The 19,247-nt window shown below is 40.8% G+C and overlaps 2 protein-coding genes and 1 pseudogene across 4 annotated transcripts; all 3 read right to left on the bottom strand.

Moving 5' to 3' along the window:
- Positions 1-807: 807 nt before the first annotated feature.
- LOC113155167 (toll-like receptor 13) lies at positions 808-9,532 on the bottom strand. Of its 3 annotated transcripts, XM_033326196.1 has the most exons (5): positions 9,474-9,532; positions 8,508-8,585; positions 5,209-7,811; positions 3,463-3,580; positions 808-1,974 (listed from the first exon to the last, which is right to left on the bottom strand). In XM_033326196.1, the coding sequence occupies exons 3-5, from the start codon at positions 7,748-7,750 to the stop codon at positions 1,737-1,739; spliced, it is 2,898 nt and encodes a 965-aa protein (XP_033182087.1). In that variant the 5' UTR covers positions 7,751-7,811; positions 8,508-8,585; positions 9,474-9,532; the 3' UTR covers positions 808-1,736. The 3 variants fall into 3 exon arrangements, with proteins under 3 accessions (XP_033182087.1, XP_026205507.1, XP_026205508.1); XM_026349722.2 differs by lacking the exon at positions 9,474-9,532 and having other exon boundaries at positions 5,209-8,569; XM_026349723.2 differs by lacking the exon at positions 9,474-9,532 and having other exon boundaries at positions 1,811-1,952; positions 5,209-8,572.
- A 16-nt stretch (positions 9,533-9,548) lies between these two features.
- Positions 9,549-13,958, bottom strand: LOC117152919 (annotated as a pseudogene).
- A 495-nt stretch (positions 13,959-14,453) lies between these two features.
- On the bottom strand, positions 14,454-18,483 carry LOC113153564 (toll-like receptor 13; the record flags this gene model as incomplete). The annotated part of the gene is made up of 4 exons (XM_033326197.1): positions 14,454-14,846; positions 15,292-15,409; positions 15,657-17,512; positions 17,777-18,483. Coding segments are annotated over 4 exons (2,916 nt in total), but the record flags the coding sequence as incomplete, so codon positions are not given.
- Positions 18,484-19,247: the final 764 nt, after the last annotated feature.

Genomic DNA, 19,247 nt, shown 5'->3' with positions numbered 1-19,247 from the left:
TGACTCAAATTTCTAGAATGTTATTAGAATGTAATTCTTGTTGGGTAAGAATCCCAGAAAGACGTTTTATGTAAGATCACAAATTAAATATTCCGTCATAAGAAATGGTCCAAAGACATTAAGGAAACTAACTTAATGACAAAGGGTGAAACTATTTGGAATATTTATGGTCTGCGGGACAGAAAATATGATTATATTACTTCACAGCACAAAACTAAAACCAGACAGAGATGGAGGTCGAGCTCACAGGTAGAGCCTCGTGGCCGGTTAGTGGCTGGTTAGTGTAGTAGTAACATCACCACCTCCCATGTGGGAGACTCGGGTTCAAATCCCAGCTGTGGTCCACCTCCAGTAGGGGTCCTTAGGCAAGACCTCCTCATGCTGCCCTGCCTACCATTGTCTCAATTTGTAAGTCGCTTTGGATAAAAGCTAAATGTAATGCTAAATGACTAAATGTAAATGTAGAGCCCACAGCAGCTTTTCAAACCTTTGACCCAGAGATTGACACAGGGTGTCTGACCACGAGGGGCCTCTCATAGTGGACAGCATCTGATGAAGTGGGCTCTGAAAGAAAAGGATGTGAAACCCAGCTGTGATCAAAATAAATCCGCGGTACAGTACACTGTGTTAGTTTTGCATCTCAAACAGGAAGAAGTGAGAGGACAGTGGCAAATATGTAAAGTAAACATCCCGAGCACTCAAAGTCTGTTTGGTTCATATCAACTCAGCTGCACACGTGTTCCTCACTCCACGGGTCGCGTACAGTGACATGCCAACCACTACAAGTACAGCCACTCAGGTTGAAGTGAGTGATTACTACTTGGATGATGTGCTCCCTTGTTCCTTATTGTCTTGTTTGTGGTTAGTATATTTTGAGCCAGGGGTGTTGACTTTGCCCTGCTGTCTTGAACTCAACACTGGCTTCGTGGAAACACTGGTCAGGCTTCTGCTAACAGAACTACGTAAGTGTTATGGTACAAAATGATGAATAATTAAAAAATAAAATGATTAATAATTGTTCAAACTACGAAGACACACAGTTACGTTTAATAACGACTCGCATGAGTGTGAAACGTTTGCACAGAAAACACAGTGTGTAAGCAGCAGGTCAGAATCTGTTGAGGGGGCAGTTTAAGTGCAGGTTATTAGTTGTCACTGGTGTTGTACCTGGTTGGAAGTCAGACAGCGTCTCCAGCCCTGCTGTCCTTCAAGTACTGGAAGATCTCCCTCTTTAAAAACAGCTAAATATTCTTGCTCAAATCTAAGAACTTAGCATCTTTGGGCCTAGTTAAAGATTTCTCCTAATGCCGACAGCAGGTTATCACTCATCTCTAAAACATTCAGGTCATTTAGATCAGGTAGAAAAAACAGTAACATAAACTGCTAAGGGAAGAAATGTTTGAGTTTCATGACGTACAAGATTTTAAGTTTTTGCTTTTAATTAAGGACAAGAAAACGGGCATTAAGGTGCTGCTTATGCCACGCTTTCTGTGGAGGCATCATTAACTGAGTTAAGAATCTAATATAATATAAATTTGAAAATATTTGAAAATATTTAAAATATACATTATTAAGCAATTTAATGTTGGGCTCTAGCCACTAAATTCTAAAACTTCTCTACTTGAGAATCAACATCAACATTTTATCATCTTTACTTTTGTTATTATGATTTGTCCTCTGTTCACCACCTCAAATCTTTTCTCAGTAAGTATTGACATGTACAGTACAAAACATTCTCAGCACTGTGCTGGTCCAGTCAGCAGGTTGTTGTCGGTGGGACCGTCTCCTGTCTCCAGAGCTCTCCGGACGTTCTGCCAGAACACTCCTGTGTGTTGTCCAGCCTGAGGCCAGCTCAGGTAAGTGCGTCTCTTCACCAGCTTCCTCATCCGGTAGTATGGAGACAGCTGCTGGTCCGGGATCTCCTCCAGAAACAGGAGGATCAACACGTCCTTCTGCTCATCAAACAGACGGAAACTGTAAAAACACACACAGGACAGATCCGGACAAACTGTGAGGACCAGGACACAGGACCCTGAAGTTAAACATGAGCCTCTGGGGTTTCAGTCCTTTACATTATACACCCTCCATGTTAAGAACTGTGGAACTTTTATCATTCGGAGATCTAGCAGAACATAATTAGTACGTGATTGAATAATATAGAATATAATTGCATTTACAGTTTGCATTTTGCAAAACATAGTTTTTTAGGATACAGGAATATTCTAAACATGTTAGAAAATAAGTGCAGGTAAAACAACATACTGGAAATATATAACAACTATGAGCTCGAAGATGCCCGATAGAGGTGCACAAATTGTAGATTGAGTTGACATTGTGGATTGAGTTGAGTTGCAGATGCTAATGGAACAGAAGCTGGTCATGGTATCAGCAGCTTCACCTGACAAGACAACATTTCTATTCTTCACGATTTCAAAACTGTCATGATCCTACAGGGCTTCCTGTCCTGCTTTTAGTTTGGTGGCTGATTTCCTGTTTTTCTTTCCTGTTGCTGGCAGCTTGTTTCTAATTATCCAATCACTTTCAGCTGCTCATTGATTTCACCTGGTGCCAGCTCCCTTTATATTCTGAATCTTCCCCTGAGAGAGCTGCCAGATTGTCCTGGCACTGTGTTTGACTTTCCAGCCTTTCTAGTTATCGTGTTTGCTTATGTGTTACAGACCGGACCGTATTCTCTACCCTGAGTTTTTGCCAGTTCCTTAGAAAGACTGTGAGTTGATTCTCTTTGCCTTTACTGGTTTTGGACTCCTGCTCTCATTTGGACCTGCTCTCCTGCTCTTGCCCCTGTCTAAAATACTGACTGAGGATGACTGTTGTGAGTACTGGACGTGTACCTTGTGTATCTGCGGGATCTCTCTCTGGCCTTCTCTTGGATTGTCTGTATGTTGTGTGCACACGAAGAGGAGGACCTAATCCAACCAGCTACACCACACTGTGCCTAGCTAACCTCTTCGCTGACCCTGGGCCTCTACAGGCTACTCACCATTGCTCCCGACCCCTGCTTCATCATCAGCTCTCCTCTCTTTATCCATAGGTCAGTACATGTCTTCTGCACATTATTCCCTCATTCTCGTTCATATTCTTACCCTGCTTTGCTCCTGCAGATCCTCGCACTCTGGCTACCTGGGTCCTGCAATCAGACTCCTACCCATCTATTCATAATCTATAATAAAGGGCTGGTTCAACAACGAATTCTGGTACTGGCATTTTAATTGGGTTCAACATCCCTCGCGGTGGGTGGTTTAACTCGCTGCTGACAAAAACCTGATGGTTACCAACACAAGAGCTGATCTCCAGCCGCACTAGTTATAGAACAACTTCATTATGGGAACACTACTAGTGATTTTTGTTTTTCATTTCACTGTCCTCCCTCTGTCCTTTTGTCTATGAAGTTGTTTTATTGAGTCTTTACCAAACACAGACCAGTGGAATGCAGCACCCCACCTGGCCATCTGGATCTCTCTGGAGCACCACTCGCTCTGTAGGTAGTGTTGGCTGATCACACAGATGGTCTTCCTGCTGCCGTAGATTGCGTCTGTAATGTTCTCCATGATGGGTTTACCTGTGCAGAGAAAACTTTGTGTAAATATGTAGCCATCACCTGCAAAACCTGTTCACAGGTTTTTATTTGAAGATGCTCTGTGTGTGTGAATCAAGCTTTATTCAGAGTTAAAAAAAAAAAAAAAAAAAAAAAAAAAGGCATTCTCTTTCTCAGTTAGCAAAAAAGTGCCCAGCCTTAGGAACATGTGTCCCATGTGCCACCACATGCACAGAAAATCAAAGTTAAAATAGTAGAAAGAGGTCAAAACCAGGAAGCCAATACAATTACAGGTTAGCACAATACAACAGTGTACACTACTAATACATTTTCAGTTCAGTTTACAGTAACACACTGTACACAGGAAGAAATCTTCATCTCTTTGCAAGTCACACTCTTGTTGTTCAGTGTTCTCCCAATAGTGAACTCATGAACACGGAAAACAGCTACTGCTAGAGATGCTTTTAGTTTCCTAGACATTCCCCTGGTGTGTCCTGTGATTCCCAACCTATCAGACACCTGCTCTTGGTGTGATCTTTGTTGGTCGACTGCTCCTGGCGACGATACCAACGGTGCTGAATTTTTTAGTTTGTACATGCTCTGTGCGACTGTTGACTTGTGGAGTTCAAACTCTTTTTGTAACCTCTTCCCATTTGGTGAGCCTCTTCTACAAAGGTCCTTTGTTCGAGCCATGACACACTTCTACAAACCTGTACTGTCATTTTGATAGTGTTGGGACTTTAGTGAAGACTACGGTCTACAGCTGTGCAGCCCCCTACACAGCCAGCTGTGAGGCACGATGTATTAGGACACCTGTTGATCAGTGTCACCATTACATTTTTCCTAAGCTGAGTTCTGTGTAGTGCCAATATGAAAGAACACCAGTAATAAATGAAGTGGTGCGTAAATTAACCTTCCTACATCTGGCTGGAGTAGAGCTCACAGCAGCTTTTTGAATCAGTGTGACACGAGGGTCGACCTGACTACTGAGAAACACTAAATGTTCTAATTCAAACCACAAGCTGCATCAACACGTTGGAAGCAGAAAAAAGGATATGAAACCTATAACTGTGATCTAAATACAGCACACTGTATCTGCTGCGCATCTCTGACAGGAAGTAGACAGTGATAAACAGACAGAGACAAACAAAATGTAGTAGTAGTAACAGACCTGCTGTCAGCAGCAGACTAATCAGAAGTAAGCTTATCTTATATTCATTAAATCTCTAGTGGGACACAGTATAATTAAACTTTGAGCCTAAACTAGCAACTCAACCACTGGTACAAACAGGCTTTATTAAAATGCTGAGTACTGTAGCACTGGTTACTACTTGTTTGTGCTGCTTATGTCCTGCTACCTCAAACCAAACACTAGTTCAGTGTGCTCACCAGCCACGCTTCGTTCCTGCTGCCTATAGAAGTTTTACACACTGACAAGTGAGCTCAGTTAATCAGTTCACCTGAAGACACGAGGTTGTGTTGGAAAAACTGGAGCTACTAAAATCCCACTTACACCACCGACAGGATCAATCATCTACTTGCCCCACTAGCTGCTGCACCATTTAAAGTACAGGTATTGCATATAGTGTCTTAATGCTAAAGCGCATGTTAAACTAAAGCGCAGTCTCATAGTTTTAAAGAATGACATTTACCTGGTTGGAAGTCTCTGTGGTGCAGACAGAGTCTCCAGCCCTGCTCCTCCTCCAGCACTGGAAGCATTTCTCTGTAAACCCAGGCCTCGTCGTGAACGTTGTAGGAGACGAAGGCGTCAAACTGATGAGGAGTTCCCTTCTTCTTCTTCCTGCTGTCATAGAGGAAAGCCAGGAAGAGGTAGAAGCCGTAGGATAGTTGCCATCTTAGAAAGTGGTAGATGAAGGATGAGAGGAGGGTCAGAACAACCAGACAGGTGCTGGAAATGAAGCAGAGGAAGCCGACATCCATCCAACAGGACTGGACGTCAAAGTCCAGCAACTTCCTCCCCTGTTCAGCACCAGGAAAGGAACAGGTGTACTGATGGGCGTTGACAACCTGAGTTTGGTCGTTACTCGTCACCCACTGGATAAATCCAGCGTTGGAACAGTCACAGGTGAACGGGTTATTGTCCAGGTCCAGATATGTTAGAGCAGGGAGAGACTGGAAGACCGTCTCATTGATCACTGTGAGCTCATTATCTGTCAGTTTTAAATATCTGAGTGCTGAGAGGTCGACCTGAGCTAGAAAATCCAAAGACTTGAGATAACAGTTGGAAAAATCGAGGACCTCCAGATTGGGGATTGGGTAAAACAGTTCAGGATCCAGATCAGACAGATCAGTGTGTCTGATGGTCAGATTTTTGAGGAGGGTGTTAAACCTAAATGTGTCCGGAGCTGGTGCAGTAATATAGATATTGTCAGCTGTGAAGTCCTCCAAATGTCTCATACTCTCAAGTGTTTGCATCGGTATGTAAAGCGGGAAACCAAAATGATCAATGTTGCATATTACTGTGAAAACCTTCAGTGACTTTAAATGATAGAAAGCTTCATAATAGTTTGGATCAGGATGTTTGAAAGTGCCCTCCATATAGACATAAATTGTAAGAATTTCTAACCGCTCTAATCCTCTGAAGTTATAATACTGTTCAGATGGAATGGATATACTGAGAGTTTCCAGGTTTTTCAGCCCCTCAAAGGCACCATGTTTTACTCTTATGTTGTTATTTGTTGCATCCAAATCTTTGAGGGAGCTTAAACCTTGAAAATCCCCCTTTTCAAAAACAGTTAGGTAGGTTTTGCTGAAATGCAACATTTCTAGTGCCGGTGGACCTATTTTGAAGGAACCTCCAAATGTACGCAGCATGTTATAACTCAATTCTAAAACCTTTAGATTATGAAGCTTTTCAAACACACAGCTATGCAGTCGGGTGATGCCGTTGATGTCCAGATAAATCTCCGAGAGCTGTGTTGTGTTCAGAAAATCATCACAGCCCAACTCAGAGATATAATTATCACTCAGGACAAGGATTTCAAGGTAGGAGAGACTCCTAATATCATCTGGCACTTTGGTGAGAAAGTTTTTGTCCAGAGCCAGGGACTGAAGTCTCTTCATTGACTGTAATGAGCCTTTAGACAGTTCAGTCATGTTAGTTTCGGACAACTTAAGTTCACTGAGCTGAGAGCAGGAGACAAGTTTTGCACTCAAATTGGGGACCTTGTTCCAATACAGATCCAGCTTCCTAAGTGTTGGTATTTTGCAGACTGTAGCTAAGAGATGTTTGTGGATCAACTTCTCCATATAATTCAGTCTCAGATGTTTCAGTGAGTCCAGACTCTGCAGGACTTTCTGGATTTCTTCCAATGAAATCAAAGTCTTACAGAAATACAGCTGAGTTACGTTCTTCAATAAAGCCTTGTCAGGTATGTCCCATTTCAGACCATCATCTTGGCCACATTTAGAAAGGTCTATGGATTGTAGGTGAGGAAAGATCGGTGTAGTGATGCTGAAATAATTCAACTTGTTCTCAGAAAGATCCAACTCCTTCAGACAAGAGGACACATTAAGCTGCAGATCTTTGGTTTCAAAGGACGTAAATAGATTCAACCTAACGATCAGCTTCTGTAAACGAGGTAGCTGCAGAATGGGCTGAATCTCAGTGATTTTATGGAGATTGTTCTGTTCTAATGACACGTTTTTTAAGTTGGTCAGAAACTGAAAGGCCGATGCATGAATGAACTGAATTGTGTTACTGCTGAGATCAAGCACGGTGAGGCTGGAGAGTCCCTGAAAGATGTTGGCTGTCAGGCTGGTGAGACTGTTTTCATTCAGAAAGAGCTTTGTCAGTGCACCCAAATGGATAAAAGATCCATCGTCCACATGAGCAATCTTATTGAACTGCATGTGTAAAATTCTCACCTTCGACAAGTTGCCAAAATCTTTTTTGGTAATCCGTTCAATATGATTGTTAGAGAGATAAATCAAGCTCACGTTTCTGGGGATGTCATTTTCAGGTACAGTAGTCAGTTTACGGTTTGCACAGTTTAAAACCACATCAGCTGCAGGATTCTTAGAGTAGACGATAACACAGCTTCTCAGTGAATAAGCCAATAAAGGGTTAAGATACAGCTGGAGAAACGCAAGTATGACAAGAAGTCTCAGGACATGGTGCAACAACAGAGTTTTCATTGTTGGCACACTGATCTCCTGGAACATCGCTGACATGTTTGTAGAGTTACTGTGTGGTGGAGAATTGTTGGTGATGATGGTGTTGAAGAATGAACATCTGAAGAGAACAAGAAGCTTTTTCATTCTCATGATGACAGAAACGTGATACCACTCTTTTACCTGTTTGACAATTTGGCAGCTACAACAAGAAAACTAAAAACTGTTCCTATGCAACTGAACTGCAGTTAAAAATGTGATGTGTTGTACATCTGTCAATGATCACATGTTCACTATCAACGTAAATGTGTCGATAGTTGACATTTCAAATGTACACAGTGAATGTTTTCTGGACAAGATACCAAATCACCAACAACCTGTCTTCTCTTCTGCTAGAATGTCTGATGTACAGTTCAACATCCAGATATGTGACACAAGCATATTGAAGTTTTTTACAGCGTCACTAGTTTAAGGTCAGGGAAGAACTGAGAGCTGGATCTATAGACAAAACTCTAGCAGTCACCTTAAACAAACACGACTGCTTTCAAATTTGAACAAAAACCCAATCTTTCTCTAACTCTAACTTCAGGACTTTTCTTGTCTAATCCCAACGTCAATACTTTGACTTTGGTCTCAAACTCAGCTCTGCACATTTCTGAAACACTGTGATACAAGTTCATTCCTCAGCAGGATGTCGAGTTCTCTTTAGGACAAATACCTTTTTGACTCTTAAACTTAAAGTTTTTAAATAATTAATTTGAACTTTAAAAAGTTTTAACATAAAAATTGATCAATTGCAAATATTTCTAATACTCACAACTCTTCTGTACATCACCACCAGTGAGTCGTCAGCGCTCAGCAGGGAACAGAGAAGTCCGGTTTCACTTCTCTATTTCTGCAAAAGCAACAGGGGCGTTGAACATCAGTTCACAACTGACAGCAGTCACTTAACTTCCATTTACATTTTACTAAAAACTGTGACAGAGAAGTGTTTTTCACAAATGTATTCAGACACAGCTCATTTCAATAGTAGAAGGAACATGATTAAGCTGTATAGGCTGAAGTAGGACTCTTTGAGAACTGGGCTTGCAAGTACAACATATACACCACATTGTCCAACACCAGTCTAACTTGATCTAATATTTAAAATACCAATACTAATACTAATACTATTTTAAAAAAAAATTGAATAAAACCACCATGGTACTGCATCAAATATAATACACTGCCTTCTGAGCTGTAATGTACCAAATTTAGTAGTAGTAGTGAACTCTAAGAAATGATTTGATTCAACTCATAATTTTAAAGTAAATTATGAGTTAAGACATCAAATCAGAACAACTAATGTTTATAAGTTCTATCTATAAAAACTCAAAATTTAAAGTTGAATCAACTTGAAAATAGAAAACATAGATATTGAGGTTAACATTATTCAAAAATACTTTCCATTTACCATCTCTAAGTACTAATGTAAAGGAAAATTTTCACACATTGGTTGATTCCATGTGACAGAACTATATTCTACATTTGTATATTTATACTTATATATATATTACATCTTATTATCACAAAGCAAGAGGCTCTGGAGGCAGTAGTTCCTGTTTGGGGCGTACTCTTTAATGTACAATGATGACAATGATCACTGGATTATTTTGGTTCTGAAGAAAACTTTATTAACATAATGATTCTTATGTGTTATCTGTGCTTTTTCAGTAATGTATGTGAAGAAACATCGTTTCTGTTTTAATAATTTCAGTTGTCTACACGGCAACTGTGTACTTACATGTGTAAACATGATCCAAACCGTATTATTAGACTTCAAATCTATTTCCTGCATTTAACAACAGTGTGTGTTATTAGTGGTATGTACGTTCACAGGTTCAGTGATATTCTCAGCACTGTGCTGGTCCAGTCAGCACGTTGTTGTCGGTGGGACCGTCTCCTGTCTCCAGAGCTCTCTGGACGTTCTGCCAGAACACTCCTGTGTGTTGTCCAGCCTGAGGCCAGCTCAGGTAGGTGCGTCTCTTCACCATCTTCCTCATACGGTAGTATGGAGACAGCTGCTGGTCCGGGATCTCCTCCAGAAACAGGAGGATCAACACGTCCTTGTGCTCGTCAAACAGACGGAAACTGTAACAACACACAGGACAGACAGGACCAGGACAGACCAGGGCCAGGACAAACCAGGACCAGGACAGACCAGGGCCAGGACACACCAGGACCAGGACAGACCAGGACAGACAGTGAGGACCATTAATAAAACTGAATAAGAACACTAGACTTTAACATAGGAGACAGATGTTTCCTGTTTCTAACAACAATCGACATTGTTTCTTTTAACTTTGACATTTGCTATCTTTTATACTTATTATTAATATTAATATTGGAATGCAGCACCCCACCTGGCCATCTGGATCTCTCTGGAGCACCACTCGCTCTGTAGGTAGTGTTGGCTGATCACACAGATGGTCTTCCTGCTGCCGTAGATGGCGTCTGTAATGTTCTCCATGATGGGTTTACCTATGAAGACAAAGGTTTGCGTGCGTATGGAACCATCAGCTGCCACAGAGTTCTATCTGTGAGAATCCAGTCTTACCCAGAGTAAAACAAACACCACCATGTTTTCTCTTGCTCTGTTAGTACAAAGGTACCCAGCCACAACAGTTGCTAATATTTGTTGTACGGTTTAATTTATTTTGAATTTATTATTTTAGTAGTGTACTAGTAACTTAAAAATTTATAATTGTAGCTGTGACACTTTTGCCAACATCAAGTGCTTTGTGCAAAGAAACAAGCACTTTGTCATTTTATTTGTATTTAATTTTTGCTTCTTTCTCACAGTGTGTGAATGATGTCGAACACAGACAGCAGCATATTAATTATAACTGGTGTTGTACCTGGTTGGAAGTCTCTGTGGTGCAGACAGAGTCTCCAGCCCTGCTCCTCCTCCAGCACTGGAAGCATCTCTCTGTAAACCCAGGCCTCATCGTGAACGTTGTAGGAGACGAAAGCGTCAAACTGATGAGGAGTTCCCTTCTTCTTCTTCCTGCTGTCATAGAGGAAGGCCAGGAAGAAGTAGAAGCCGTAGGATAGTTGCCATCTTAGAAAGTGGTAGATGAAGGATGAGAGGAGGGTCAGAACAACCAGACAGGTGCTGGAAATGAAGCAGAGGAAGCCGACATCCATCCAACAGGACTGGACGTCAAAGTCCAGCAACTTCCTGCCCTGTTCAGCACCAGGAAAGGAACAGGTGTACTGATGGGCGTTTACAACCTGAGTTTGGTTGTTGCCTATTACCCACTGGATAAATCCAGCGTTAGAACAGTCACAGGTGAACGGGTTATTGTCCAGGTCCAGGTATGTTAGAGCAGGGAGAGACTGGAAGACTGTCTCATTGATCACTGTGAGCTCATTGTCTGTCAGTTTTAAATATCTGAGTGCTGAGAGGTCGACCTGGGCTAGAAAATCCAAAGACTTGAGTTTACTGTTAGAAAAATCGAGGACCTCCAGATTGGGGATTGACCTAAAGAATACAGGATCTAAATGTGACAAATCAGTGTGCCTGATTGTTAGACTCTTGAGCTTGGTGTTAAACTGAAATATGTCCAGATTTGGCAGTGAAATATAGATGTTCTCAGCTAAAACGTTTTCTAAATGGATCATACCCTGGAGCATTTGCATCTTTACTTCAAAGTAGGAGCAAGGAAGGTCCGCATTGCAGATTATTGTTAAAAATTTCAATGACTCTGAATAAAGGAAAGCTTGAAAGTGATTTGGACTTTGGAGATACTACTGACCATACGGAAGTAGATTGTAAGATTCTTTAACTGTTGTAATCCTGTGAAGTCGTAAATCTCATAGGGTAACGATACCCTGAGAATTTCCAAATTCTTAAGTCCATCAAAGGCGTTTTTTTCAACAAATGTCTGAAACCACATCCAAATATTTCAGACACCCTAATCCTTGAAAATCCCCTTTTTCAAAAACAGGTACAAAGTTTGTGCTCAAATCTAAGAACATGAGCATCTTCGGACCTGTTCGGAAGGTGTCTCCTATTGTTGACAGCAGGTTATCACTCAAGTCTAAAACATTCAGATAGATTAGATGTTCAAACACACACCTGTCCAGTTTAGCAATATGTTTGGAATTCAGATAAAGCTTAGTGAGTCGTGTTGTGTTGATGAAATCATCACAGCCCAACTCTGAGATTAGATTGTCACTCAGATTCAGAATCTTAAGGGAGGAAAGGCTCCTAATATCATCTGGCACTTTGTAGAGGAAGTTGTGCTCCACGTGTAAGGCTCTCAGTCTCTTCATCGATTGTACTGAGCCTTTGGACAGTTCAGTCATGTGAGTAAAAGACAAGTTAAGTTCAGTCAGCTGAGAGCACGTGTCAAGTTTCAAACTCAAGCTGGAGACGTTGTTCCAAGACAGATCCAGGTTCCTAAGTGTTGGTATTTTACAGACTGTAGCTAGGAGATCTATGTTAATGCACCCATCCATATAATTCAGTTTCAGATGCATAAGTGAGTCCAGACTCTTCAGGACTTTGTGGATCGCTTCAAAAGGAATCAAAGATTTACTAAGATACAGCTGAGTTATGTTCTTCAGGAAAGTCTTGTCTGGTATGTCCCATTTCAGGACACCAACTTGGCCAAATCGACGAAGGTCTAGTGACTCTAAGTGAGGAAAAATTGGTGTGGTGATGCTGAACTTTTTCATCTTATCACCAGAAACATGTAATATCTTAAGGCCTGAGGACACATTGTGCAAATCTTTGGTCTCAAAAGACGGAAAAAAGGTTTCTCTTAGGTTCAGCTCCTTTAAGTGTGGTAACTGTAGGATGGGCCGAATGTCCATGAGATGTTGGAGTTTGTTGGTGTCTAGCATCACTGCTTGTAAGCTGGCGAGGAAGTGAAAAGCAGAGATATGAATGAACTGAATCTTGTTGTAACTGAGATCAAGCATATTGAGGCTGGACAGTCCGTAAAAGAGATGGGCAGTCAGGTTAGTAAGCAGATTGTTGCTCATGTAGAGTGTTGTCAGTGCACTCAAGTACATAAAAGATCCATCGTCCACACGAGCAATCTGATTATCCTGCAGGGACAAAATTCTCAACTTTGACAAGTTGCCAAAATCTTTCCTGTGAATCTTTTTAAGCAGATTGTGGAAGAGTTTTACTGAGGTCACATCTCTGGGGAGGTCATCAGGGACGGTAACAAGTTCACGGTTTGAACAGTCCACAAAAACATGATCCAGAGGATCGTCAGAGTAATCGATGGTGCAGTTTTTCAGTGAGTACGCCAACAACGGTTTAAGGTGAACCAGAAAGGACACAAACAGGACAAGTCTCTGTACAAATTGTGAATACAAGATTCCCATTGTTTGCATGGACTGTTCCTTTTATGTTTGTTTGAGTCACTGTGAGGTGCTGGTAATGATCTGTAGAGGACATTAAATATACCACACATTACTTGAATCCCTTAAAGGGATATTGTCACATTTTGGAAAATGTGCTTGTCTCCACCACCTCTCCACAAGCAGCATGTCTACAAGATAAATATGCAGCTTAATGATCATTAATAATTAGTTCTATTTAAACATCGACAGTTCCAGCTGAAGAAGATAAATATTTGTAACACTCACAGTTCTTCTGTAGAGCGTTAGGTCGTAGCTGTCACAGCTCAGCAGTGAACACAGAGGCTTTGTTTCACTTCTTTAAGATTTCCTCAAAAGCAGCAGAAGTCACGTGATACACGCATCTGGCAACTGACACTTCACTTCCTGTATTGCAGACAGAATCTTGACATTGGGCTTTGAAATGGGTCATTACCCAAATGTTTTTCATTGGATATTAAAAACATTTGAGCAAATCATTAAAACTGTCTGAAAATATTAAATTTGTTCAATGCCTGATTAAGATTCAATAAATATTCAGCAAGTTATGCTCATATTTCAGAAGGTTTTGACTTGAGACTAGTTTCAGTCAGTACATTTTACATTTTAGGAATTTTAAAGTCAAACATGTTTAATCTATGTTACAGACTTCACAAAGGAGTGACATGCAGACTGATAAGATGACCAGGAAAAAGCAGAGAAAGGAGACATTAGTTGTCTTCATTCAGCCCTTAATAAGCATACATGTCTTTCATTTTTCATTTGATTCCCTTTTTTTATTCATATCATAACTTCCACCATTAACTTTAGAGTCATGGCATTTCTAATAAAACACAATATAAGCTACATTTCACCTGTGATCTTGTCCATTTTTTCTTATTTCTTCTTCTTATGTCGAGTCATTGTCTCATCCAGCTTCTGAATCACTGACTAGTTAAGATGACAGTTTTGGTGGAGTTTCCAGAGACTGTAATAGCACTTGTAACTGTAAAGGCGTGACTTTTGAAAGAGACAAGACACATTAATGTAGTGCTTTAGGTTTAAGAAAAGGAAGCATTTTATTTTGGGTATGACATATTGTTGCACAGACGAGGGGATGGTTCTTAAGATAATCTATAAATGTGAGGAAAACAGTTCAATACAGTAAATCATCAAACATCATTAAAGAAGGATAAATACAACCTTTATGTTGCTTATGAGCAGGCACAGGTTCAGAAGGACTTATTTCACTTACCAGAAGATATTGTTAGATTAGAATAATTAGAAGATTAGAGTCTTTAGAAACTCCTACAGGTTAAACGAGACACATTTAGAGCTGAAAAACTGAAATACTGCAACTTGAAAAACATTTATTAGGGAGGTAGCATAATAAAAAACTATGAAGGCCATGATGCACTGGTTCTTGTTCAAAAACAGCATCTGACGTTGTCTATAATTTAAAGAAGAGAATTTCTGCAGCTCTATTTTTTTCCCTTAGTTAAAAATTCTGTGAAATTCTGATCTGATGTCACAGGTTCAGTGTTCTCAGCAGTCTGCTGGTCCAGTCAGCACGTTGTTGTCGGTGGGACCGTCTCCTGTCTCCAGAGCTCTCCGGACGTTCTGCCAGAACACTCTGTGTTGTCCAGCCTGAGGCCAGCTCAGGTAAGTGCGTCTCTTCACCGTCTTCCTCATCCGGTAGTATGGAGACAGCTGCTGAGTCGGGATCTCCTCCAGAAACAGGAGGATCAACACGTCCTTCTGCTCGTCAAACAGACGGAAACTAAAAGAATACAGAGGACAGACCATGAGGACCATATAGGGGGGAAAACTGAAGACTGAACATTAACATGGGAGGTTCCTGTTTAAACAATTGATCCATAACATTAATGTTAACAACAAGTTTTAATGCCAAAGTCATTTTATGTTTAACGATGCTAAACATAAAATGACCCTAACCTTTACCCAGGGGCGTCACTAACTGCCACACCGAGTACATCACTGTCTGATGCTATGACAATGATGGCGGCTATTTGTCGGACATCTCCTCATAACAATAAGTCATAAACTATTGGTTTTAGGGTGAAAACATGACAGTTGACTTTATGACAACTGGAATGGTCTCATTACAACCAAAAAATGTATGTGTAACTTACTGTATGCATCTTACACTATCTTTACACTTTGTCTTTTAAGAAAGTCAGAATAACAAAAGGTGTTGACCCCACCTGGCCATCTGGATCTCTCTGGAGCACCACTCGCTCTGTAGGTAGTGTCGGCTGATCACACAGATGGTCTTCCTGCTGTCATAGATGGCGTCTGTAATGTTCTCCATGATAGGCTTACCTGAAGAAACAAGAGCTGAAAATTTAGGAACCCATTCATGGAGTTGTTAACTGTTACTGTGCAGTGGAACTTATCATTAGCAGAAATCACGCATAGTGTGTGCTTGTAAGAAAAATCTATAGACACTGCCCACTGCAACTGAAAGACTGAAGATAGTGACAAGAAAAAGTAATCGAATACTGGTTTCCTGCATAAATTGGTCGTGAAATATGATGTAATCTTCACTGAAGTCAGTGGAGACATATACCTGGTTGGAAGTCTCTGTGGTGCAGACAGAGTCTCCAGCCCTGCTCTCCCTCCAGCACTGGAAGCATCTCTCTGTAAACCCAGGCCTCGTCGTGAACGTTGTAGGAGACGAAGGCGTCGAACTGATGAGGAGCACCCTTCTTCTTCATGTTCCTTTTGTCATAGAGGAAGGCCTGGAAGAGTTTGAAGGTATAGGCAAACTGCCACCTCAGAAAGTGGAAGGTGAAGGATGAGAGCAGAATTCCAACAACAAGACAAGTGCTGGAAATGAAAAACAAGAAGCTGATGTTCATCAAACAGGCGTCATAGTTAAAGTCCAGCAACTTTCTTCCTTGATGAGCCACAGGAAAAGAACAAGTGTACTGATAAGCATTTACAGCCTGAGTTTGCTTGTTGTTCAACACCCATCGGATAAATCCAGCATTAAAACAGTCACAAGTGAACGGGTTATTATCCAGGTCCAGGTATGTTAGAGCAGGGAGAGACTGGAAGACCGTCTCGTTGATCACAGTGATGTGATTGTCTTTGAGTATTAAACATCTGAGAGCAGACAGGCCGGCCTGAGCTAGAAAATCCAAAGACTTAAGTTCACTGTTAGAAAGGTCGAGAACCTGCAAGTTTGCGATTGGAAGAAACAAGACAGGATCCAGATGTGACAAATTAGTGTGTCTGATTGTCAGATTCTTCAGCTGGGTGTTGAATTGAAAAGTGTCTCGGTCCAGTGCAGATATGTAGATGTTGAAGGCTGTGAAGGTCTCTAAATGTGTCATACTTTGAATTGTTTGCTTCAATGCAGGAAAGGGGAAGTCACATTGATTGCCACTGAAAATTACTGTAAAAACTTTTAAGGATTTTAAACCATCGCAAACTTCAAAATCATGGAGATTAGATTGTTTGAAATGTTTGGAATGAGCAGCACCACTGAAGATGATTGTAAGGTTTTTCAATCCCTGCAGTTCTCTGAAACTGTAGTACCACTTGGACAGAAGAGATATCCTGAGAGATTCCAGGTTGTTCAGTCCATCGAAGGCCTTATCTTTTAATCTTACAATGTTATTTGACACATTCAAATATTTCAGAGACCCTAAACCTTGAAAATCTCCCTTTTCAAAAACAGGTAGTAAGTTTCTACTCAAATCTAAGAATGTGAGCATTTTTGGACCAAGTTTGAAGGTGTCTCCTAATGTCGACAGCAGGTTATCACTCACATCTAAGACATTCAGGTAGTTTAGATGTTCAAAGACACACTTATCTAGTTTGGTAATGTTGTTGCTGTCTAGATAAAGCTCTGTTAGGTGTGTTGTGTTGATGAAATCATCACAGCCTAACTCAGAGATATAATTGTCACTGAGAATCAGGGTCTCAAGGAAGGAGAGCCTCCTAATATCATCTGGAACTTTGCTGAGGAGGTTTTGCTCCACATTCAGTTTCCTAAGTCTCTTCATTGATCGTATTGAATCTTTAGACAGTTCAATTGTTTGAGTCATGGACAAGTCAAGTTCACTGAGTTGAGAGCAAGTGACAAGTTTGGCACTTACATTGATGATAGTGCTCCAGGACAGATCCAGCCTCTGCAGTGTTGGTATTTTGCAAACGGTAGCTAGGAGACCCTGGTTGATCCATCTCTCCATATTATTCAGTGTCAGATGCCTCAGAGAGTCCAAACTCTGAAGAACATTTCTAATGTCTCCAAAATGTATTGAAACATCACCAAAATACAGTCGGGTTATGTTCTTCAGTAAAGACTTGTCAGGTATTTCCCATTTTAGGACAGGGCCTCGGCAAAAATGAGACAGGTCTATTGTCTCTAGGTGAGGAAAGGTTGGTGTTGTAATGCTGAATTTTTCCATCTTATAACTAGAAATAACTAAAGATAAAGATAAAGATAAAGATAAACTTTATTGTCATTGCAACATCGTACAACGAGATTAAGGTGCCAACCAGTCTGTGCCATATATATATAGAATGAAAGGAATAAAAAAACTAACAAAAAACAGAATAAATAATCAGAGACAGTCAAAAGACAAAATAAGACACAAACAACCCTTCAAGTAATCAAAGAGGTCACATCACATTGTGCTCCAGACCAGCTCTCACTCCCACAAGTGAGCATACTGTCACTATGGTCCGTTCTTTATGGTGTTTAATGTAGTTATTGCTAAAACCTTAAGACCAGAGGATTTGTTTGTCAGCAGATCTTTGGTCTCAAATGAGATAAACCGATTATCTATGATGCTCAGTATTTGAGGTAGCTCCAGAACAGGTTGAATGTCAGTGATCTTTTGGAGCTGGTTGTTGTCTAGTATTACAGTTAGTAAGCTGGTCAGAAACTGAAAGGCTGATGTGTGAATGAACCCAATGTTGTTGTAAGTGAGATCAAGCATTGTGAGGTTGGCCAGTCCTTGAAAGAGGTTCGCAGTCAGGTTGGTGAGTTTGTTAAAGCTCATATAGAGTGATGTCAATGCACCCAACTGGATGAAAGCTCCATTGTCCACATGAGAAATCTTATTTAAATGTAGGTCCAAAAATCTCAGCTTTGATAAGTTGCTAAAATCTTCCCTGTTAATCTTTTCAAGCAGATTGTTGAGGAGTGTTGCTGAGGTGACATCTCTGGGGATGTCAACAGGGACAGTAACAAGTCCACAGTTTCCACAGTCTACAAACACATCAGCCAGGGGATTCAGAGAATATTTGATGGTGCAGTTTTTCAATGAATAAGCCAACGAAGAGTTAAAATGATGCAGGAGTGACAAAAGTAAGACAGACTTTCTGTTGTTAGCATGTTGATCTTCAGGATAATCACTGGTACGTTTGAGTTGTTGAGTTAATGTGAAGTGGTAAAGTTACTACAGTGCATAAATCTGTAGAGGACAAAAGACTAATGTAACACAACAGTTTGTTGATGAAAAAATCCACAACCAGGAGGGGAGGTTAGCTTAGCATTAAAAAAACAGCTGGCCTGGGTGCATAACATGCCCATAGTTTCAAGATTCAAGATTCAAGATTCAAAAAACTTTATTGATCCCAGAGGGAAATTGTTTTGCCTCATTACCATTGTTCTCAAAACAGACAGAAAGAAAAGGAACCACAACCAGGAAAGATCCAACACCGACATAAATACAAAAACATAAATACACAATACCATCAATACCGAAAAACTCAATATATATACAGAATATGTAAATAGATAAATGAAATTGGGTCAATATATGCACAGCAAGGTTATGACAGTATCACTTCCCCCACACCTTACAGAGGGGGGAGGAATTGTACAGATTGATTGCCACAGGTAGAAAGGATCTCCTGTGGCGCTCTGTGGAACATTTAATGTTAATAAATCTTTGGCTGAACGTGCTCCTCTGTCCAACCAACACACTGTGCAGTGGGTGGGAGGGATTGTCCAAGATTGAGAGGAGTTTGGACAGCATCCTCCTTTCAGCAACAACATGTAGGGTCCAGCTCCACCCCCAGAACAGAGCCAGCCCTCCTAATCAGTTTGTTTAGTCTGTTAGTGTCTGACACCTTCATGTTGCTGCCCCAGCAGACCACAGCATAAAAGATGACACTGGCCACCACAGACTCATAAAACATC

This window comes from Anabas testudineus, chromosome 11 (genome assembly GCF_900324465.2).
Source record: "Anabas testudineus chromosome 11, fAnaTes1.2, whole genome shotgun sequence".
NCBI classification, from domain to species: Eukaryota; Metazoa; Chordata; class Actinopteri; order Anabantiformes; family Anabantidae; genus Anabas; species Anabas testudineus.
Note: the sequence above shows the minus strand (reverse complement) of the source record. Positions and strands in the feature narration are given on the sequence as shown.